Source organism: Phyllostomus discolor, chromosome X (assembly GCF_004126475.2).
Source record: "Phyllostomus discolor isolate MPI-MPIP mPhyDis1 chromosome X, mPhyDis1.pri.v3, whole genome shotgun sequence".
NCBI classification, from domain to species: Eukaryota; Metazoa; Chordata; class Mammalia; order Chiroptera; family Phyllostomidae; genus Phyllostomus; species Phyllostomus discolor.
In genome coordinates, this window is record NC_050198.1 from 84,898,395 (window position 1) to 84,922,657 (window position 24,263).

The 24,263-nt window shown below is 41.6% G+C and overlaps 1 protein-coding gene and 1 non-coding gene across 2 annotated transcripts; one reads left to right on the forward strand and one right to left on the reverse strand.

The window, feature by feature from the left end:
* Nucleotides 1–8,337: 8,337 nt before the first annotated feature.
* On the reverse strand, nt 8,338–8,443 carry LOC114505804. The gene has a single exon (XR_003685274.1). It is a non-coding gene; the product is annotated as a U6 spliceosomal RNA (small nuclear RNA).
* Nucleotides 8,444–13,687: 5,244 nt separating this feature from the next.
* Nucleotides 13,688–22,099, forward strand: LOC114505488 (zinc finger protein 449-like). The gene is made up of 4 exons (XM_036016366.1): nt 13,688–14,116; nt 15,957–16,161; nt 20,702–20,851; nt 21,124–22,099. Exons 1-4 carry the CDS (start codon nt 13,763–13,765, stop codon nt 21,837–21,839), a joined length of 1,425 nt encoding a protein of 474 aa, XP_035872259.1. The 5' UTR covers nt 13,688–13,762; the 3' UTR covers nt 21,840–22,099.
* Nucleotides 22,100–24,263: the final 2,164 nt, after the last annotated feature.

Here is a 24,263-nt window from a genome sequence, read left to right on the forward strand (position 1 = left end):
AAGATACACACAAAAGTGTAGTCCCTAAAGGAAGGGTACACAGAATATCTTGATTGACAGAGTACAGAATGACTCAAATGGTATACTGGCCAACATATTAGTGAACATAATCAGAGTTGGACAAGGAGAACAGAGAATTTACATACATATTAAAAACTCAGTCTATGGATTGAAAAATTCCTGATTACTATCAAGAAAGAAGCAAGTAAAAAACATTACAGATACAATCACACTGATATTTGATTTTGCCAGTCTTCCACTAGTACGCGATGTTAGAAAGCAGTGGCAGGGATAGGGTACTTAGGTATTTTCAATATAAATTACTTAGTAATAAAGAAATTTGACATATTACATTCTTCCATTTGCTACAAGAACAAACTGACAATGAGGAATATTTAAAAGACATCCCCAACACTAAAAACAGGGGTGGCAGCAACATTTCCCACTGCTGCACACCCTCTGGCTTTCCCCTAGAATAACATTGCTACACACACACACACACACACACACACACACATTCAAGTTGAAAAATCTGTCAGGAACATTTGCCAAGGGCAGGAAGTAGCATTTCCTAGAAGGTGAAAAATAGAGCATCTTACTTACCTAACTGTAAGCTCAGCCCCCTCAGAAAATGTTAACTGAGCTTAAATTAGCTAAGAAGAGACTCATACAGTCTGCCTGTTGTTTGTTAAATGTCTGCAATATGCAAAATTCCTTAGCCAGCAGCCATTGTTTCTGCTAAATGTCTTAAAGCTGAATGGTCCCATGTGTGACTTTTCTCTTAGGGCTAAAATGGGTGCAAGTCATCAAAGTCTGGAATATCAGGAGTAACTCTGGTTGCCTTTGATGTATAGTAGGGAATGCCCAGGTGGTAAAATTTGGAAGTAGGGGCAGGAAACTACCCATTTGCCACCTCCATCACCACCACCTTGCTCATCTTCAGAAGGGAGCCTATGATAAAGGTGTCAAGGGGAAAAAGCATTAAAGCAACTTTAATGGCTATAGGTGGGATCTTTGGAGGGCTTTCCTTCAATTGAAGATCAGTGTAGCTGTGGTCTTTGCTGAAGAGCCTTGAGCATTTTATTCCACTTTACTACCAGGGATTCCAGTAGACAGGTTGGATACTGGTGGCATCCTACAGGCTGCCACTGCTGCAGTTAGAGCATGGGCCAGATATTTCACCCAGAACTAACCTGAACATAAAAAACCCTTGATACTCTGTCATACCTCACTTAAATCCTCCTCGCCCATGGTCTCCCTCCTCCCACCCCCAACTCACTGAACCAGCATGACAACAGAAAATCTTATACATATTATTTGATATTTCAACAAATATTTCATGAGTGCTTATGCCAGACACTGTTTACATGGCATACGTTCCCTTCCTAACACCTCTGTGGTTCTCCTATAAAGAAAAGGTGATCGTGCCCATACTGCAGTCAGAAACCTGAGTTTAATAGATTGAGTCCCTTGATGAGAGCAAGAATTCAAACCCAGATTAATCAAGTTCCTGAGCCATTATCTTTTTGTAAAAGGTTTTTATTTACTTATGTTTAGAGAAAGGGGAAGAGATGGAGAAAGAGAGGGAGAGAAACATCAATCGGTGGTTGCCTCTCATACAACCTCACTGGGGACCTGACCCTCAAACCCAGGCATGTGCTCTGACTGGGAATCGAACATGTGACCCTTTGGTTCACAGGCCAACACTCAATCCACTGAGCCACACCATCCAGGGCAGAGAACAGAAGGGAGGGACAAAGAGAGGAAGAGAAATGTGAATTGGTTGCCTCTTGCATGTCCCCAGTCAGAGACCTGGCCTACAACCCAGGCCTGTGCCCTGACTAGGAATTGAACCAGCCACATTTTGGTCACAGGCCGGCACTCAGTCCACTGAGCCACACCAGCCAGGGACTGAGCCATATTTGTATCACCTTTAGACCATATTCTCTCTATGGAAGAGTAATGCTATTTCACTAGTCATGAACTGTGGATGTCATTTTTTGTGCTGATATATGACTCTCAAAATGGGCCATGCTGACCACTCTTTCAGGTCAGTTACAAAGTTCTGATGCCTGGATGGGCAAAAGCCCCATGAGTGACTGGCTAGGAATCCAGGTTTCCATGAGTTCTGGTTGGGTGAATTTAACTAGTGTTCAGTAGGCAAAGGTATTTTAGATTTTACTGAGGACATATATTTTTTGTTTTTGTTTTTGTTTTCCCCAATAGCTCCAATACTGAGTTCACTGAATTTTGGTAATACAATAACACCCAGCCCAGTATATTTCCTGAAAAAGGATGAACCCCTAAGAGTATCGATGCACAAATAGCAGATGTGTGAAATTCTCAGGTGGAATGAGAAAGGCATGTACTGGGCTCTCACCAGGGCACACAGACACTGTAAAGACCCGGAAGGTAGCTGGCTCACAGTCAATCGCTGGTGTCTGAGACAAACAAGTATACAGAATAATGATGGGACTATGTAACAAAAGTTACATACAGAAAACTGCGGGCTGCTGGACCTGCAGACTTTCTATTAACAGGCCAGGCAAGTCTTCTGAGAAGGGTCTAAAGCACCTACAAGTTGCTGTTGGATGATCAGGAAGAAAGGGCAATTTTTCAGTTAAAGCAGGATATGTTGACAATTGCATCAAAAAGAGTAAAATACCTAGGAATAAACTTAACCAAGGAGGCTAAAGGCCTGTACTCTAAAAACTCTAAGACACTGAAGAAAGAAATTAAAGAGGGCACACGTAAATGGAAGGATATGGATTAGAAGGATTACTACTGTTGAAATGATCATACTACCAAACTACTTTACAGATTCAAGGAAATTCCTGTCAAAATACCAATGGTATTCTTCTCAGACCTAAACCAAATAATCCTAAAATTTGTATGAAGCCAAGAAAAAGACCCTGACTAGCTAAAGCACCCTTGACAAGGAAGAATACAGTGGGAGTTATAACATTCCCTGATCTCAAACTATAGTACAAAGCTTCAATAATCTAAATACATGGCACTAGCACAAAAACAGACCCAGAGATCAATGGAACAGAATAGAGGGCCCTGAAATAAACTCTAGCTTATTTGGTCAACTAATCTATGACAAAGGAGGTAAAAATATAAACTGGATTCAATGACAGTTTCTTCAATGACTGGTGCTGGGAAAAATGGACAGCTACATGCAAAAAAAAAAAAAAGATAATGGACTAACCTCTTACACCATATGCAAAAATGAACTCAAATTCAGTTACAGGCTTAAAGGTAAACTCTGAGAATATAGTTCTCCCAGAAGAAATTATAGGAAGTAAACTTTTTGACATCAGTCTGAATAATAACTTTTTAAAAAGGATTTTATTTATTTATTTTTAGCAGGATGGTAAGGGAGGGAGAGAGGGATTGAATCTGAAACGCAGGTATGTGCCCTGACCTGGAATCAAACCAGCAACCCTTGGCTTTGCAGGACAACACCCAATTCACAGAGCCACACCAGTCAGGTCACTCTGAGTAATATCTCATTTGATAAGTCCCCTCAGTAAGAAAAACAGAAGCAAACACGAATAAGCAGGACATCATCAAACTGAGAGGCTTCTGCCCTGTGAGGAGAACCTTCAACAAGGCAAAAAGAAAACAAAAAACAAAAAAAAAAAAAAACAAGAAAAACAAAACCTGAGCCCTGACTGGTGTAGCTCAGTGGATTGAGCGCAGGCTGCAAACCAAAGTGTCGCAGGTTCGATTCCCAGTCAGGGCACATACCTGGATTGCAGGCCACGGCCCCCAGCAACCGCACATTGATGTTTCTCTCTCTCTCTCTCTCTCTCTCTCTCTCTCTCTCTCTCTCTCTTTCTCCCACCCTTCCCTCTCTAAAAATAAATAAATAAAATATTTTAAAAAAACCTTACTCAGTGGGAGGATATATTTGCTAACAACATATCTGATGAAGGATTGATATTCAAAATGTATAGGAAACTCTTACAATTCAATAACAAAAAAAGAACAATCCAACAGAACACTGGGCAGAGGGCACAAACATACCTATCTCCAAAGAAGGTACTCAGATGGCCAATAGACATATGTAAAGATGCTCAGCCCTGGCTAGCGTAGCTAAGTGGATTGAGTGCGGGCTGCGAACCAAAGTGTCCCAGGTTCGATTCTCAGTCAGGGTACATGCCTGGGTTGTAGGCCATGACCCCCAGCAACCGCACATTGATGTTTCTCTCTCTCTCTTTCTCCCTCCCTTCCCTCTCTAAAAATAAATAAATAAATAAAATATTTAAAAATTTTTTCTGTATTTAAAGATGCTCAACATAACCAATCATCACAAAAATGCAAATCAAAACCACAATGAGATACCACTTCACACCAGTTAGAAAGGCTATCATCAAAAGGTCAAGAAATAACCTGTTGGAGAGGGTGTGAAGAAAAGGGACCGCTTGTGCACTGTTGGTGGAACCGCACACTGGTTCAGCCTATACAGAAAACAGTACAGAGATTCCTCAAAAATCTATGTTCATTGCAGCATTATTTACAATACTCACAGTACCGAAGCAGTGTAGGTTTCCATCAATAGATAAATGGATAAAGAAGACACACACACACACACACACTGGAATATTATGCATCAATAGAAAAGGATGAAATCTTGCCATTTGCAACAACATAGATGGACCTAGAGTGTGTTACACTAAGTGAAATAATTCAGGCAGAGAAAGACCAGTACCTTATGTGGAATCTAAAAAAAACAAAAACAAAAACAAACTCGTAGAAACACAGACCAAAAGGATGGTTAATGGGAAGGGTAGGGGTGGGGGAATAGTTGCAAGGAGTAGAGTAGTACAGCCAATACTACTGTGACAAGATTACACAGTGACAGATGATTACTAGAGTTAGTGGGGTGATCACATTGCATATAAATAAGTTGAATATCTATACTGTGCACCCAAAACTAATATAACCAAAATAAGATTATATACTGACTGTACTTAAATGAAAATAAACTGAAAAAAAATTAAAAAGCAGGATATGTTGAAATACCAGAGATACCTTTTGAATCAAGGTCAATTAAGAGGAAGGGGACTATGTTCATTCATTTAGAGACAAAATTAACATACCATGAATATTACTCTCTAAAACGTAAAATTTGGGGGCTTTTTAGTATGTTCATAAAGTATATTCAACTGCAAACAACATCAGTACAAATTCCAGGAACTTTTCAACATCCCTCCACCCCCCACCCCCGCCAAATAGATAGCCATCAGCAATCATCATCATTGTCCTCAGCACCAGCAGCCTTGGCAACCACCAATCTCAGTTTTGGTTCCCTGGGTTTGCCTAATCCGTGTTTTTCCTACACATGGAGTCATACAACGCATACAGCTTTGTGACTGGCTTCCTTCAGGTAGCAAAATGTCTTCACAAGCTATCCATGGTGTAGAAGGCACCACTACTTCATGCTTTTATATGGCTAAATACCCCTCCATTGCACAGACAGACCACTTTGTTTATTCAATAATCAATGGATGGACATATGTGTTTTTTCCTCTAAAAAGACTTTTATGAATACAAGTACAGTTGCTTGTGTGGACATATGGTTTGAGTTGTCTTGTACCTGTACTAGAGAGTGAAATTGCTGGTTCATATGGTAACTATTTTTTGAGATATTTTAATAATATAATAATTCTATTTAGTGCATTGTTTGTGTTGAGTTTGAGGTCTCCTTCGTTTCATAAGGCAAGAACTCCAAAAGAGTCAAAATGGAAACGTTATAACAAGGGACCAGTGAGATCCCAGGAACACTTATTAAAAGTGCCCTCATTGGATCCCACGCAAGGGTCAGCACCTCGGAGTTTCAGGTGTGGCACAGAAATCAGAGTTTTTAGCAAGCTCCAGCATGAAATTCACCCGCCACGGAGGGTATAGATTTTTGACGGGAGGGGGAAATAAATGGGCGGCAGACACAGGGTTACGGTCTCTTCACGCTCAGCAAAAATGGAAGGCGAGGTGGGAACCACGCCCCCGAGCCGGGATGTGAAGGGGTAGCAGGCGCAGGGTTATAGTCCCTTCACACTCCGCGAAAATGGAAGACTTGGCGGGAACCACACCCCCGACCCTAAACGGGAGCCCGGGAAATGAAGGGGCGGTGGGCACCGGGATGCCAGCCCTTCATGGTCGGGTGATATGGAAAGAGCAGCGGGCACCCTGCCCTCCTCCTTAAACGGGAACTGTAAATTATGAGCGGGGGACCAGACCCGGTGCTTTGGAGGGGGACGAAAATGGACTGAACGGCAGGCTTCCCACTCAGGAGCCACAGTAGCCGTTCACGTCCAACTCTGATCCACGTGGTTCCAGAGCGACTAGGAGGGAAGGCTACGCATCCCGCAATTCCTTCCACTGGTCGCGCCGTCAGGAACAAAGGGTAATGGGCCCCTTTCCCGCTTGGGTCCCCTCCCCCGCTCCTTGCGACCCCACAGGGATTTAGAGGGGGATACCAGGGGCTGGCAGCGGCCCTCCGGGAAGCGGCTCTCTGGGAAGCGGGACCTCTTCACCAGTAGGGGGCGCACTGGAGCCTCGCGCTCCCTCCTGGCGTCCGATTTTAAATCGTCTTTTAGACATTTAGGGACTTGTCTCTAGGGACACCTTTTCCTTCATGCCTGTTGCTTCTTTCAGAACACCACTTTATCCACGGGCCTATGAGGGGCGTGTTCATTCGGGAGGGTCTGGGGAGAAGCCATTACCCCTGAGGAGAAGTGAAGTTCTCATCCCGAAAAGCCAGTGGAGGGAACCCCGGAGGATCAGTTCCGTGGGAGACCTGAGGTAAGGTTTGGGTCAGTCAGGGGAGCGCCGCCCAACTGTGAGGCTGGAGCACATGGAAGGGGGGACCCCGGCCTAAATCGGCAGGGTTCCTGGATGCCCCTCAATAACCCTTACGTGCCTAGACGGGGGAGTAGACGCTTTCTAGGAACGAGTTCTTGTAGCAGAGCTGTCTCTGTGCCAGACACACTGCCGTTCGCTTTCCATGCAATTGGATATGCCAGGGGCAACTTTATGAAGAGGATGTTACAGAGCGAGGCAGTGGGTGCCATTTAGGAAACTAGCCTGGGGTGAAGTGGGAACAGAGTGTGGTTTCTTGATGACTGGGCAGGAAAAGAGTCGTGAGTATTGTTTTTTCTTGGTCCCGTCCAGGAAAGAAGACTTAGGTAGGTGAGCTGTGTGGGCAAATGCAGAGAGAGAGGACCCATAGCACACGGGCAGGTACCAGCCTTCACACCTGTGGAGATATGAATGTGACTGCCTACATGACCTCAGAGACTGAACTAAGGACATTTGGATGTTTTTAGACATGAGCATAGCAGGATTCTGTGGTTCCTAACCTCACCACCATTTCCCTCTGGCTTTTGCTATGGGTGGTGGGACCTGTTATTCTGTCCTAAGTCTCAAGCCTCAGTGCCCTCATCTGTAGTTAGGGCATAATACTAGTACCCCCTCCTAACATTGATTGGGTGAGGGCCAAATGAACTAATATATGTAGGAGGCCTGTAACAGCACCTAGCTTAATGCAGGTGGATTCCTGATGGCCTGCCCTGTGCAGTGTGTTTTTGTCATGAGAAAGCCACTTGGACTGCCATTGCAGGATGAGAATCACAGTGATGTTGGCTGAGCTACACATACCTGGAGTGGAGAAGAATGGGGGTTTGTTGAGTTGTTGCCTTTGCAGGGCATGGTCTTGCTAAGATGCCAGTGATTGAAGGTGACTGAGGGTTACTCAGAGCTAGATGAACTTCCAGGGTTACTCACTAGTATAGTATTTCTTCCCTACTTATACTCAGACTCACAAGAAAATTGTTAGTTTGGGAGTGGAGATACAAGCCTACACATCTATGGAGAGTCCTCCTTAATGGCAGGTATTTTTGGCCTTGCTCAGTGAAATTCTAGAGAGAGCTATATGCTCTCCTCTATGCACTCATGGTTGTCAAGCACTTGTAGTTAGGAGCTGAATTTTTATTTTAATACATTTCAATGTAAATGTCCACATGCTTCTAGTTCCTAACATTGGACATCACAGTTCTACAGGGTGGGTAGATGGGTTTGGACATTTTATAAATTTTTTGGAAGTCGGATGCAGAATTGAAAGTGTATGTCTGTTTTTCTAGGAAGTGAGTCCATTGCTGTCATCAGATTTTTTTTTATGTTGAAGATATTTTTTATTATTCAATAGTTATAGTTCACATACAATATTATATTTGTTTCAGGTGTACAATGTAATAATCATACACTTACATAACTTACAAAATGATCACCCTCAGTAAGTCTTATACCCACCTGACACCATACATATTTATTAAAAATATGGAATGCTTCATGAATTTTCAGGTCATCCTTGCCCAGGGGCCATGCTAATCTTCTCTGAATCATTCCAATTTGGTGTATGTGCTGCTGAAGCGAGCACTCATCAGATTCTTTTATGTTGTTGTTACTTTATTTTCTAAGATGTCTCACAACAAGTCAAACTTTTTCTAAATATAAGTATGTTTATTTTAGGCAATGTGAGTGATTTTTAAACAATATGTCTAAAGTTTACATCCAAACAAATCCTTTCTTTTGCCAACAACATTTTTATTTACATTACTTGGATTTACATGTTGAACATACCTTCATTTTCTTTCTTTCTTTTTCACAGTTTACACTCAATAATATTTTGCATTACTTTCAGGTGTATAGCATAGCAGTTAAACAATAATAGTCTTTACCAAGTGTTCCCCCTATATTCTCAGTGCCCACCTAGCACCATACATAGTTATTACAATATTATTGAATGTCCTTCTTTTGTTTATATTCTCACCTAAGGACATGTTTATTGATTTTGGAGCTAGGAAGAGAGAGAGAGAGAGACACACACACACACACACACACACACACACACGCACATCGATTGGTTGACTCCTGTACATGCTACGATCAAGGGTCGAACCCACAACCTAGGCATGTGCCCCCACCAGAAATCAAATCAGCAGTCCTCTGGTTTGATTGATGATGCTTCAACCAATTCATCCACTCAGCCAGGGCATTGACAGTATTTTTTATGCTGTACTTTACATCCCCGTGATTATTTTCTAGTTACTAATCTGTACTTCTCAATCCTTTCACCTTTTTCACCCAGCCCCACAACACCCCTCCCATCTGGCAAACATCAGTCTGTTCTCGGCATCTATGAGTGTGTTTGTACTTTCTGTGTTTGTTTATATTATTCTTGAGATTCCACATATAAATGAAGTCATATGGTATTTGTCTCTCTCTGACTTATTTCACTTGGCATAGTACCCTTTAGGTCCCACAGTGCTGTTATAAATGGTAAGCTAAGTTCTTTTTTTATGGCCAGGTAATATTCTGTTGCATATATGTAGCACCAGTTTTTTTCCACTCTTCTATTGATGGGCACTCGGGTTGCTTCCATATATGGGCAATTGTAAATAATGCTGCAATGAACAAAGGGTGCATATAGTCTTTCACATTAGTGTTTTGGGATTCTTCTGATATATACCCAAAAGTGGAATTGCTGGGTCATAAGGCAGTGCCATATTTAATTTTTAGAAACCTCCATATTGTTTTCTACAGTGTCTGCACCCATCTGTGTTTGCACCAAGGGTGCACTTTTCTCCACATATTTGCCAACATTTCTTGTTTGTTGATTTATTGATGATAGCCATTCAGACATGTATGAGGTGATATCTTATTGAGATTTCAGCTTGTGTTTCTCTGATGATTAGTGATATTAAGCAGCTTTACATATGTCTATTGACCATCTTTATATCATCTTTGCAGAAGTGTCTATTCAGGACTTCCACACATTTTTTAATTGGATGATTTGGAGTTTTTTGGTGTTGAGCAGGATGAGTTTTTTTAATAGATTTTGGATACTAACCCCTTATTGAAGGTATCATTGGAGAATATCTTTCTCTATTCAGTAGATTGTCTTTTGCTTTATTATTATTTTTTATATCCTCCCCTGAGGACATTTTTTTCATTGAGAGAGAGAGAGAGAAATATCAATTGTTTGCCTTCTCATATGTGCCCCCATAGGGGATCGAATATGCAACCTGGGTATGTGCCCTGACTAGGAATCAAACCTGTGACATTCTGGTCTATGGGACAACATACCAGCCAATTAGCCACAACAGCTGAGGCTGTCTTTTCATTTTGTTGATGGTTTTCTTGGCTATGTAAAAACTTTTTAGTTTGGTAGTCCTATTTGTTTACTTTTTCTTTGGTTTCCCTTGTCTGAGGAAATATGTCAGAAAAAATATTGCTAAGAGACATGCCAGGCATTTTACTGCCGATGTTTTCTTTTAGGGATTTTATGGTGTCGAGTCTTACATTTAAGTTTTTAATCCATTTGGAGTTCATTTTTGTATATGGTGTAAGGAAGTGGTCTAGCTTCATCTTTTTTGCATGTATCTATAGGTATAATTTTCCAAACACAACTATTGAATAGACTGCATTTGCCTCATTGTATGTTCTTGCCTCCTTTGTCAAATATTAACTGACCATATAGGTGTGAGTTTCTTTTGGGGCTCTCCATTCTACTCCAGTAATCTGTCTATTTTTATGCCAGTCCTGTGCTTATTTAATCAGTATAGCCGGGAATTATAGTTTGACATGAGTTAATGTGGTATCTCTACTTTGTTCTTCTTTCCCCAGATTGCTGTGGTTATTTGGGGTCTCTTGTGGTTTCATATAAAGTTTTGGATTATTTGTTGTAGTTCTGTGAAATGCATGATTGGTATTTCAATAGGAATCACATTGAATCTATAGATGCTTTGGGATGTATGGACAAGGTAACAATATCAGTTTCCCTTCTCCATGAGCACGGGTATATTTCCAACTATTTATATCCTTTTCAATTTCTTTCTTCAGTGTCTTATAATTTTCTGAATACAGGCCTTTTGCCTCCTTGGTGAAATTTATTTCTATATATTTTATGTCATTTGCTTCAATTTTAAAGATATTTTTGTTTGTTTTTTAGAGAAGGGGAGGGAAGGAGAAGGAAAGGGAGAGGAACATTCATGTGTGAGAGAAACATGGATCGGCTGCCTTTTGCACACCCCTAACTGGGGACCAAGCCCACAACCCAGGCACACCCACTGCAGGGCCTCAAACCGGTGATGCCCAACCATCTGAGCCACATGGGTCAGGGCTGTTCAATGCGATTTTAAATGGGATTGTTTCCTTAGTTTCACTTTCTGATAATTCATTATTGGTGTACAAAATGCAACCGATTTCTGGACATTTAGTTTGTATCGGGCTGCTTTATTGAATTCATTTATCAGTTCTGGTAATCTCGGGGTTGAAATTTTTAAGGTTCTCTATATACAGTAGCATGTCATCTGCAAATAATGACAGATTTACTTCTTAATTTCCAATTTGGATGCCTTTTCATTTCTTCTTGTCTGGTTGCTGTGGCTAAGACTTCCTGTACTATGTTGAATAAGAGTGGGGAAAATGGACATCCCTGTCTTGTTCCTGATCTTAAGAGAAATGTTTTAGTTTTCTCCCACTGAGTATGATGTTAGCTGTGGGTTTGTCACATATAGTCATTATTATGTTAAGATATGTTCCCTGTATTCCCACTTTGCTGAGACGTTTTATTGTTACTGGGTGCTGGATTTTTGTACTTATCTCTATCTATTCATATGATCATATGATTTTATACTTCGCTTTTATGTGGTGTATCACACTAATGGATTTAAAGATATTGTACCAGCCTTGCACTCCAGGAATAAATCCTAACTGATCATGGTATACAAGCTGTTTTATATGTTGCTGGATTCAGTTTGCTAATATTTTTGAGAGTTTTTGGATCTATGTTCATCAAGGATATTGGCCCACATTTTCTTTCTGTGTAGTCCCTTCATCTGGTTTTGGAATTAGGATAGTGCTGGCCTCATAAAATGAGCTTGGAAGGCTTTCTTCCTCCTGAAATTTTTTTGGAATAGTTTGAGAAGGAATTCTTCTTTGAATGCTTGGTAAAATACACCTGTGGATCTATCCAGTCAGGGACTTTTGTTTGTTGCAAGGTTTCTGATTAGTGATTCAATTACATCAGCTGCAATCAGTCTCTTCAGATTTTGTTTCTTCTTGATTGGGTTTTGGAAGATATGTATGTTTCCAGGAAAATTATCTATTTCTTCCAGATTGTCCAATTTGTTGGCATTTGGTTGCGTATAATATTTTCTTATAATTCTTTGTGTTTCTGTGGTTTCAGTTTTTACTCATCCTCTTTCATTTCTGATTTTATGTATTTGGGTCCTCTCTTTGTTTCTTAATGAGTCTGGTTTGTTAATCTTGTTTATCTTTTCATAGACCCAGCTCTTGGTTTCACTGGTCTTCTGTATGTTTTTTTAGACTTTATTTCATTATTTCCACTTTGATTTTTATTATTTTCTTTCTTCTACTCTCTTTGGGCTTTGGTGGTTGTTCTTTTTCTAGTTCCTTTAGGTGTAAGATTAGATTGTTTGAGATTTTTCTTATTTCTTGAGGTAGGCCTATAAAACTACAAATTTCTGTTTTAGGCCTGCTCTCAGTGTGTCTTACAGGTTTAGGGTTGTTGTGTTCCCATTTGTCTCAATCTTTTGATTTCTTCTTGATCACATTGTTAAACCATTCATTGTTTACTGACATGTAAACATTGAGCCTCCATGTGTTTGAGTGTTTTCAGTTTTTTTTCCTTTAATTGATTTCTAGTTTCATAGCATTGTGATCAGAGAAAATGCTTCACATTATTTTCACCTTCTTTAATTTATTAAGACTTGTTGTGTTCCCTAACACGTCTTATCATAGGATATGTTCCATGTGCGCTTGAGAAGGATGTATATTCTCCTGCTTTGGGGTAAAATGCTCGATAGTATCAGTTAAATCCATCTAGTCTAGTGTGTCCTTTATGGCCACTGTTTCCTTGTTGATTTTCTGTCTGGAAGATGTATCCATTGGGATCAATAGGCTGTAAAAATCCTCTACTATGACAGTATTAGTGTTGATCTCTCCCTTTATATCCGTCAAGATTGCTTTATATATTTAGGTGCTTCAATGATGAGTGTGTAAATGTTTACAAGAGTTGTGTTCTGTTGTTGGATTGATCCTTTTGGTATCATGCAATGTCCTTCTTTGTTTCTTATTACAGCCTTTCTTTTAAACTCTATATTCTCAGATATAAGTATTGCTTCCCCATTGTTTTTTATTTGCATGAAATATTTTTCCATCCCTTTACTTTCAGTCTGTGTGTGTCTTTCTTTCTGAGGTAGGTCTCCTGTAGACAGGATGCATTGGCTCTTCTTTTCTTATTGATTCAGCTACCCTATGTCTTTTGATTGGAGCATTTAAGCCATTTACATTTGAACTGATTATTGATACATATGCATTTATTGCTATTTTCTTTATAACTATGATCCTCTTTCACTTTCTTCTTCTTAAAGAAGTTCTATTTAATTTGAACAATGATTAAAATAAAATTTAAAAAAAGAAATTCTATTTAACATTTTCATCCGTTTCTAAAAACTATCCAAAAGATTATATAGTCTGCTACTTTGGGGCTTTGCTGAAAAGCAAGCAATTAAGGGAAATAAGGATGCCCTCTGGTAGCCACTGCTGCTTCTCCTTTCTCATTCTCCTTCTTCTCAGCTTTAGGTGCCTCCTGGGAAGAAATTCACGAAGAAATAAATTTGAATCTGAGACTTCAGGTGCCAGATAAATTGGACACTGCTGGAAGAGGGCAATGGCTACTGCCTTCAGTAATGCAGTCCAGGCCTCCTTGAATCTAGGCTCCATGTTTGTAGAGTATGATAATGACACTGAAGTCTTCCGTCAGCGCTTCAGGCAGTTCCAGTACAAAGAAGCAGCAGGGCCTCGTGAAGTTTTCAACAAACTCCGGGAGCTTTGCGATGAGTGGCTGAAGCCAAAGATGCGTTCTAAGGAACAAATGGTGGACCTTCTAGTTTTGGAGCAATACCTGAAAATTATGCCTCCTGAGGTAGAGACCTCAGTGAAAGATCAATGCCCAGCGGCTACAGAAAGTTTTGTGTCACTATTAGAAGGATTAGAGACCGAACTGGAGACACCAGAGCCACAGGTGAGAAAGAGTTTGGGATCTTGGTAATTAAACCAAAAGGGTATCAGAGGCAGGTGGGATTGGATGGGACATTTGTCTCTGTGTCATTCTTCAACTCCAGGATTTCTCCACAGTCCTTTTCATGCCGCTCTTCTGCTGGAAAAAAACATATAGATCAGTGGTTTTCAACCTCATCATGCCCAATCCTCCTCCTGTAGCAAATATTCTCTAACTGCCCAGTAAATGTACTTAAGTGAAATTCATAGTTAACATAGCCTACCTACAATCATTCCTCAAAAACACCAATATTATGCCCTAGTGTCTGCACACCAGATCTGGCCACAACCTGTTTTGTATACCCTGTGAGCTAATAATGGTTTTGAAGTGATAAGGCATTGTTAAATAGAAAATAGGAGGAAGGAAAATAAGTCACAGTCTGAATGTGGCAAAAAAAGCATAAAATATTTACTATCTGGCTCTTTACAAAGAAAGTTGTCCAACTTTGAGTCAAGTAGAGTCTAGAAGGAATTTGAAGGAAAAGAAACATAGTTCACTATAAAGTAGAAAGCATTTCAGCATGCACATGTCTGGATTTGAGTGCACCTCAAGACCTCATGAAATTGTCAGGGGCTTGCCTGTTTGCAGACCCACTGTGAAGATGACAGTCTGTGTTTCAGACTGATACAGCTCAAACACTAATAGCAGTGTTGTTGTTTGTCCTGTAATTTTCCAAAGTGGCAAACAACTCTTGGTGAATCTGAACAATTAGTAGTATAGTTTTTTTAATTAAAAATTCAATTACAGTTTACACTCAGTATTATTCTGTATTAGTTTCAGGTGTACAGCATAGTTGTTAGGCAGTCATATATTGTACTTTACAAAATATTCCCCCTGATATTCCCAGTACTCACTTGGCACCATATTACAATCTTAATGACTACATTTCCTATGCTGTCCTTTACATCACCATGACTTAGATTCCCAAAGTATTGCTTCCCTAGAGAAGTCAAGTCAAGCTAAAATTTGCAAAAATATGTTGTGATTATATGATGAACCAAGGTGAACCAGGTTCTTTTACCTATGTGAATACTTGAAGGGGCCACTCCAAATTTGGTAGGGACCCAGAGCAATTCTGCACTGTTCATTATCTGTACTCCCATCTCTGCCCACTAAATTCTGATAGCCAGCACCTGCCATTATACCCAAAACACCTCCTGGGGGTGGTGGCCCTGTTCTCTGTTCAGAAGCACTGAGTAAAGCTTGTTTGAGGCTGCCATAGGTGAGCACAGGGCAGCATCTCTGGAGAAGGGAGAAAGTAGTTCTAGTTGGGCATTAAGGGCACTGGAGTCTTGTGTGTTGATGGGACTCTGCAGTTAGCCTGCATGAGCAGGACTCTTCCAAAGTTTGCTGCCTCTAGAATGGAATGTGTTTATGATTTCCCTTCTTTTGTGTGTCTCCTTGTTTGGCTTACTACATGAGATGTTGTCTTCATGTAGTGTAATCCTGCATTGCCGGCATGGTAGGCACCAGCCAAGCATGGCACTTGAGCACTAGAAATGTGGCTAGACCAAATTGGTATATGCTGTAAGTATAAAATGCACACCACATTCAGAAGATGTAGGCTGAACAATAAAGCAGGTGAAATATCGTATAAATAATTGTTTATACTGGTTACATTATGAAATTATGGTATTTTCGATATATTGGGTTAAATACTGCATGTTATAGAGATTGACTTTAACTATTTTACTTTTCACATGGCCACTGGAAAACTTGAAATGACCTGGGTGGCTTGCATTATATTCCTACTGGGCACTGCTAGTCTGGACTTTAGAATGATGGGTTCTGGCTTTTTTCTCAGATCGATAGGCAGGAGATGCTCTTGGAAGACCCAGCAGCAGTTGGAATGGCACACGTGGTACCAGACATCTACCTGGAGACACTCCCACCCCAAGCAATGGGACCTGTCCCTGAGACCCCAGTAGCAGAGGCGCAGATCCCACAGGCAGGGCTGCAGGAGCTGAGCAATGGTGCCACTTGGGAAGGCCAGGCCTTTTGGGACCCTGGTAAGGCAAGGGTTTTATTTCCTTTCCTTGATTTCTATTTTGACAGCTCAGGAGCTCTGTAGGGTTGGGGTTGGTTAGAAACACTGAATACCAGATGAATATGGATCTCTTTGATAAAGAGTAGGAGAAGGAAATGTCTCTTGAGGAATGGCTGGCCACAAAGCACACCAGAGAGATCAGGGTTCCAAATCCCTTAAGCTGATGAACCTGCTCAGGAAGGAAGCTTTGACCAAAATGTTATACAGGAACTTGAGGAGAGTTTGGGTGTTATGAATCAAGATTAATTTCCCCAGCATATGTTTCATCAATGGAACCTGTGGTGTTGTCGTGGGTCCCAAGGGCCTCAGTGGCTCTTATGGCACAAGAGCCACATTCACACATGCTACTTTATCAATTACCATACTCACTTAAGATCCTTTAGAGGATTTAATTGCCTGTCACAGTAAAGGAAATATGTATCTTATCCATAAAGACTCAGACTGGTGTCTTTCCCAGCATACTAAGCAGATTCTCTGTAGCAGGGTCACCTGGAGTGCATTTTTAATGAGCTACCCAAGTGAGTGCTGTACATACTACCATTCTAGAACCACTGCTCAAGATGATGCAGGAGTTGATGACACAGGGAGAAATTCCAGTGGGAGAAAGCCCAGGGGAAGAAAGTCTCGTAGGAGTTCATAAAAATCTTGAGGGTGATCAAGGACTCTCCAGGATTGTTTAGAGGGAGAAAGCACAAGGTTCTCTGGGCATACCCTGAGAGATATCACATTAGAAAAGACCATTATACTGCATATGAATTAAAAAAAATCTGTTAAATATTCAGGTACCTTTCCTGGTTCCTTGGTTTCCTGTACCTTAAGTGCATAAGAATGAGTATCCTAGTCACTAGGACCCATTTTCTCTTGAAGCCAATAGAAATTCTACCTCTGGTATTTACTTACCTATGGTTTGCCCCCCTCTCTTGTGGTCTCCATTCCAGCTGCCATCTCTCCTCGCCAGGTGTCTGATAGACGGTGGGGGATTGTACATGAGAGACTCCACCCTCTCCTTGAAAAGGATGGCTTGGTCTATTCTAGGCCTAGAAATAGGACCACATGTTATCTGTGCAACACCCCCACCCATGGAATTCATCTCATAACATCACAGTAATGTTATCTGGTCACGAATTTTTCTCCCTTTCTGCATTTGTTCAATTTGTCTGGGTACCAAATTTTGTAGCTTGCTCTAGCAAGTTTTGGGCATGTAGAAGACATGTATTCTGTCTCATTTTTTAACAGAGGTGACCAGGAGGAAAACCCCAAAAGGACATATGTATCCATTAAGGTCAAAGCTAAACTATGTAAAATCTTGTCATTTATATTCTAGTCTCTACCTTACCTATATCCCTGATCTGCTAACAAGTTTTTTAAAATCTGTAATTTGTGTGTATGCCTGCAACAAGTGGCAGAACCTAGCCAGTTGTGTTCAGTTATAAATCTTTCAGCATATGAATTCCGATTACATGTGTGAATTTGCTCCTCCTACCAACAGTGTCAGGTACAAAGATCACATATGATGCTGAGCAGCACTATTGCTCTTGATTTGAATACTTTAGTCTCTGAAGCACAGGAGTCCAGTATATTTAACAAGGGAGAGATGGAATGATGGAACAAGTAAAATATATCAATTAGGGGAAAAGGAAACTACCCCTTTCTCATCACTGTTTAAAGTAATATAACATCCTTTGTCCTACTGACTGGGAGGTCTTTATGTCTACCTCATGGTCACCAAAGTCTCTTCCTCCTTAACACTTGTGGAGGGTCAAAGGATCTGCAGGCTGATCTGGGAACAAGATATGACCAGGAGGGGGCAATAGCACATACAAGCTTTGTTGGGCAACTCTTTGTCAGGTGTGCTTGTGAGGGAAGTCAGGGATCAGAGGGGAGGGGCACAAGGGAACTCTCCAGGGAGTAAGGGCTCAGAGAGGGGGCTTACCTGTCTAGGTGATATCACAGCCCAGTAGTACACTGGCAGTGTATCAGTCAGAGAATTCCAAAGGGCAGCAGCAGCTTGGAATCATATAGCCACAAGGCTCCATCTTTTCCATGGCTAGCAGTTGTGGGGTGATATTTTCTGAGCTATGCAAAGGAGGGTGGCTGTAAATGGATAAAAATATGCTTCTGGGGCTAATTTTCAAAAAATTTGATGTGAGAGAATTTCAGGTTGGTGCTTGCAGGCTTTTGAGTAAGAAGTCCCAGGTGGGAGTGAAGAACTGAACAACCTATGGCCCAGTACAAAGAGGGCTCCTTCACTCCCTTAGGCTCATTTCCAGATCAACCTCTGGGTGGCTACTGTGGCGTTTGAGGGCAAAGAGAAGAGCACTGCCAATAGAAGTAGGCATAGATGCATGACTTCTGAGTGACATTCAATGTTGACCAAACTACTCTGGGGCCAAGCTATAAAAGATGCACCAAGAGCATCCTTGCAGGGGCATGTGTCAGCAGGACAAATTTCTAGGTTAGGAATGATTGGTTAGTGGGCATATACATTTAAACCTTTAATAGATATGGTTGAATGTCCTCCAAAACTACTGTACCAATTTGCCCTCCCATTCCAGCATATGAATGCCTGTGTCTGCTCACTTTCACGCACTGGCTTGCCTTGTGATGAGTGCCATGGCTGTTTTCCCCACGTTGGCAGACAGAAGGAGGGCTGCTATCTGTGAATATCTTTTTAATCAGTGTCCAGTTCATTCAGCATTTGTGACAGTTTTTCACTGACTGCATGAGCAGAAGGTGGGAACTGTGGTCAGAAGGGTGTCAGATGGGTCAAAGGGGGATGGATAGTGGTCTTAGCTGACATGGGCTGTGAGCATTGGTTGTGGAATGTAAATTAGTGATAGGGGCAGGAGGAGGGCTCCGAGCATGCAGAAAGTGGAGGCTGAGTGCACCCGAGCCACAAGGATCTGAAGTGACACAGGAGGGAGGTGAGTAGGGCTGGTGCTGGTAGACAGCTAAGAAGTGCATGAGGTGAATATCCAGCAAGGAGCTCAAGTTTGGTCCAGCCTCTTTGAAAGCTGGCACGAGGGAGTACTATGGTGGGGTGAGTAAGTAAGGTGACAGTTCTCAGTCTTCTTTGGGTGGTGCTGCACAGAAAGGGGAAGCTGGACTGATGGTAAGTCCATGAGACGTAGCCGCCTGGTGATGATACTCCTGGCCTTGTTCTCACAGGTGCTAGATTCTGTCTCTGGGGCTGCCTCAGTCCTTAACTAGTCACGCCTTTAGCTCCCTTTTACCCAAGGGGCAGATGTTTGGGATGGTTTAATGGTAACCTGTGATGAAGTCTAGAGCCTGAAGAATATCAAGTCTACGTTCTATGTATGGGACGGGAACCCCCATAGGAACACATCCTTTAATTCTGAACTTACTTTCACATCTCTGCTATGGGGAGGCTCAGCGCTTCCAAGTTTCTGCCACCCTAAGGCTGTGCCACTGTCCACCCACCACCTTTGCCATAGCTCACGCTTTCACTTGATGGCGCCTTTCCTTTGATCCATGACATCCAGGTTTATTTGACCTGGGGCTCATTCTGACCTTACTTTTGAAATGTAGGCATAACATAAACAAAATGAACAGTTGTATTTAAAATCTCTCTATTTGAAAGATCTGGTCTTTTAAAAATGAAAGTAGGAATACGGTGTTTTAGTCGACTTCCTGTGCTTTGATATAAGGTCCTGGAAGGTGAATTTTCCTTCAGATCAACATTACCCACACTGACTTGCTAATGTCATTTTACTAATTCCAATATTTAAACATTGCCCTTTATTTCCATCTGAAATGAGCCATTTCCAATCCACACTCTTCTACAGACCAGTAAACTTGGCCAGAAGTGATATAGGGGTGTGCAAAGAGGGTGGAGACACAGTAGCTCTCACTGAGGAGAGGGGTGGTAGGATACAGGGGGACTTGTGGTTTTTCTTAGATTGACAGTGAGAAGCATTGCTTGATGATGATTTTGGTTAGTTTCAAGAGAATCTACTTCTAGACTTCAACTGAAACAAACACATACAGGTTATTATTATTTTTTGCCTGTTGCTTACCCACTTCCGTTGTCATCATAATTTGAATATTTCTTACTAAAAGTACTCCAGTAACCGTGTTCCTAGCCCCCACTTTGGCCTCTCTCTTTTTTCACTTGGAAGTCAGTTAGACAGTGTTTCTCAATTTTAATATGACGTCACTATAAGAAGACTGATTCCATGTTCTGGCCCTCACCTACACAATCCCATTCTCAAAACAACAGTGGAACACGTTCAGTGTATTGACTTCACAAGGGAATTGATTCACCTCCCTTCCATAGACTGGAGGAGAACAGCTTTGAGTCGAACACAATGGGATCTCCCCCATCCCCAGTTTGGGTTTTGTTCTTATGTTGAAAAATGAAAAAAAAAAAAAAAAACACAACAAAAATGACTTGTCAGAGGCTCCTGGTGAAGCAATGCTGGCAAGGTAGTAGGCAGATACTGAGAAGTCGCACGTCCTAGAAAGAGACCTATGCTCTGCATAAACCTGTGTTGACTCAAAACTACCCTTCTTCCCATCTCTCCTATGGCCAGCATATTCAGTGCTAAAGCCTGACCCCATAGAGCCCTGGATGAAGGAACTACAGGACTGCATGGAAGAGGAACAATTTCAATGGCTTGACTTCAAGATAGGTAGGTGAGGGTTCATGTGATGCTTGGAAAAAATCTAAAGAAATTTCCATACTTACTCCCAGAGTAAAGAGGTTTGGGATGGCACTTGGTGTATTTATCTTCCCACTAGGTGTTGAGCCATAACTCTTCTCAGTCCCTACCTATTCATTCCCCTTGGAACATGGTGAGGTCTGCAATTTCTATTCATGCCATCCATTTTGATATTGGGAGAGAAAATGTGTCAAAACAAAAAAAACCCCTGGAGATTGTGTATCCATTTTCTTTTTCTTTAGATGGAAATGCACTTCTTGGTCCCAGTTTACCAGAAGACTTCGAACAGCCAAGAAGTCCGCTGGGAAATCCTGCAGAGCAGCTACCCAGAGAGCACACATTGCCTGTCTACGATGAGAACCCCTTTCCAGAAGAAAGAGCTGATGTATCCAACCAGGAAGAACCTCTCAGCCCCAGAGCCCATGAGCAAAACCATGCCCAAAAGAGCCCACACCAGTGTCTTCACTGTGGGAAAGAATTTGTTTCCAATAAGGTACTTAATGGGCACCTGAAAATTCATGCAGGAGATCTCCCTCATGAGTGCCTTGAATGTGGGAAAAGATTCCTTCGTAAGTCCAACCTAGAAAGGCATCTTCGAGTTCACAGAAGGGAGGCACCCTATAAATGCAATGGGTGTGAGAAGCAATTCAGTCAGTTATCACACTTCACAGAACACCAGAAAACCTCTTCTGGTCAAGAAGTATACATTTGCCCTGAGTGTAGGGAGCGTTTTTGCAATAGAAAAGGTTTTGTAAATCACCTAAAAATCCACACAAATGGAAAACCTTTTAAATGTCACAGTTGTGGAAAAACATTTAATCGACAAAGAGACCTTAGAGTGCACTACATGACGCACACTGAAGAGAGACCATTTATGTGTGAGTATTGTGGGAAAAACTATAGACATAAATCAAGCCTTGTTTTTCATTTAAGAAACCATTCGGGGGAGAAGCCATAGAAGTGCATTCATTGTTTTTACAAGCTTCATAAAGAAAACATGCTTTAATGTGCACCAACTGCTCACTTTAGAGAAGAATTTGTTGAAGAAACCAGGTTCTACACAAATTGACACAAATCTACCAAAACTTTAATGTGTATTAGACTGTCTGGGAAGAATGGTTTTGTTTGAGCTTATTCATAAGAACAGCTTTGTCTTTGGTGTGCTTAAAATCCATCTTCCAAAGCATATAAATTTTAGAGCAGGGGTATCAAACTCATTTTCACTGGCTGCCACATCAACCTTGTGTTTGCCTTCAAAGGGTTGAATGTAATTTTAGGACTGTGTAAGTGTAACCACTCCTTAACTAGGGGCAAGGAGCTTAGCACTCCCACTGGGTAGAAACAGGGTGCAGGGCTGGATTTGGCCCTTGGACCTTGTGTTTGACACCTGTGTTCTAGAGTATTCACTGACACTTGACACTGTCCCAGACATGATTATTTCTTTTTTTAATAATTATATTATTCTTGTTCAATTACAGTTGTCTGCATTTCCTCCTCACTCCCTGCACCCCCTCCAAACCCACCTCCCTCCCTTGCTTCCACCATCCCCCTTGGTTTTGTCCATGTGTCCTTTATAGCAGTTCCTAAAAACCCTTCCCCTCATTATCCCCTACCACCCCCCCTCTGGTTACTGTCAAATTTTTCTTAATTTCTATGTCTCTTGTTTTATTTTGCTTTCTTTTTTCTTTTGTTAATTACGTTCCAGTTAAAGGTGAGATTATATGGTATTTGTCTTTCACCATCTGGCTTATTTCACTTAGCATAATGCTCTCCAGTTCTCAGCAGCCTCAGACGAGGCTGCTGCAGATGAGAAAGTGGGTTGAGGTAAGGACAGTGGTGTGCAGATGAAACAGAAGGGAAGAGTTATTTGAAGGGGGGGGGGATTAGGAGGCAGTATCCACAGGCTCTAATGACTGACTGGATATGAGGAGTGTGATAGCCAGATCTGTGTCCTGAGGACCTGGAGTTGGGAGACTGAGGGAGCAGACCATGAAAAGGTCTGGAACTGGAGAGCATTTGCTGTTGTAAAGGATAGGAGCTCATTCTTTCTCTCGGCTGCATAGTATTCCATTGTGTAAATGGACCATAGTTTTTTTTTTTTTAAGATTTTATTTATTTTTAGAGAGGAAGGGAGGGAGAAAGAGAGAGAGAGAGAGAGAGAGAGAGAGAGAGAGAGAGAGAGAGAGAGAGAGAGAGAGAGAGAAACATCAATGTGCGGTTGCTGGGGGTCATGGCCTGCACCCCAGGCATGCACCCTGACTGGGAATCGAACCTGCGACACTTTGGTTCATAGCCCATGCTCAATCCACTGAGCTACGCCAGCCAGCAGACCATAGTTTTTTGATCCACTCATTTGCTGATGGGCACTTGGGTTGCTTCCAGCACTGGGCTATTGTGAATTGTGCTGCTATGAACATTGGGGTGCATAGGTTCTTTTGGATTGGTGTTTCAGGGTTCTTGGGATATAATCCCAGCAGTGGAACTGCTGGGTCAAAAGTCAGTTCCACTTTCAGTTTTCTGAGGAAATTCCATACTGTTTTCCACAGTGGCTGTACCAGTCTGTATTTCCACCAACAGTGCACTAGGGTCCCCTTTTCTCCACAACCTCTCTAGCATTTGTTTTTCGATTTGTTTATGATGGCCATTCTGACCAGTGTGAAGTGGTAGCTCATTGTGGTTTTAATTTGCACCTTTCTAGTGGCCAGTGATGCTGAGCATCTTTTCATATGTCTTTGGGCCCGCTATATCCAGACATGATTATTTCTGCATAGGCGAGTCTTGTTTAATCCTTATGATGAAAATGTCTTTGTCCCAGGTCAACCACAGCACAGGTGTTAGTAAGGGATATGCAATGTTGACATTCCTTTCAGGTCTAGGGTCAGTAATCCAATAGATGGCGATGTACCCATTTGGCCTGTATGTATGCAATATTTTAGTCCTGTGGAATGCATATGCTGTTTCTGTTCGATTGCCACAGACTAGTAGTTGCAGCAACATGCAGACGATTCCCTGACGGTGCCAACAAGCACTTCCCTTGACTCCCTCTTACACCACAGGCAGAATCTCCTGTGCACCCACTGTTACATTTATACATGACTTGAGCCTTGAATGCAGTCCATTTGTGTCATGTGGAGCACTTCCCAAAGAGAAGGACAAAGGGAAACATCCAACTCTTAACATGCTGTGAGGGGCAGGGAACAGTACCCATCGCACCAGTACCAGGAAGAGGGAGTGGACTAGATAAATGTGGAAACCCTACCTGGAGTGAACTTGCAGGAAATATTGTATTTTCTTTTTGTTCCTTGAAATGATGAAAGCACTGAAGGCCACAAACTTTAAGTCTAACTTTGGTCACCTCCCCAAAATCTTATGCAATGTTCTT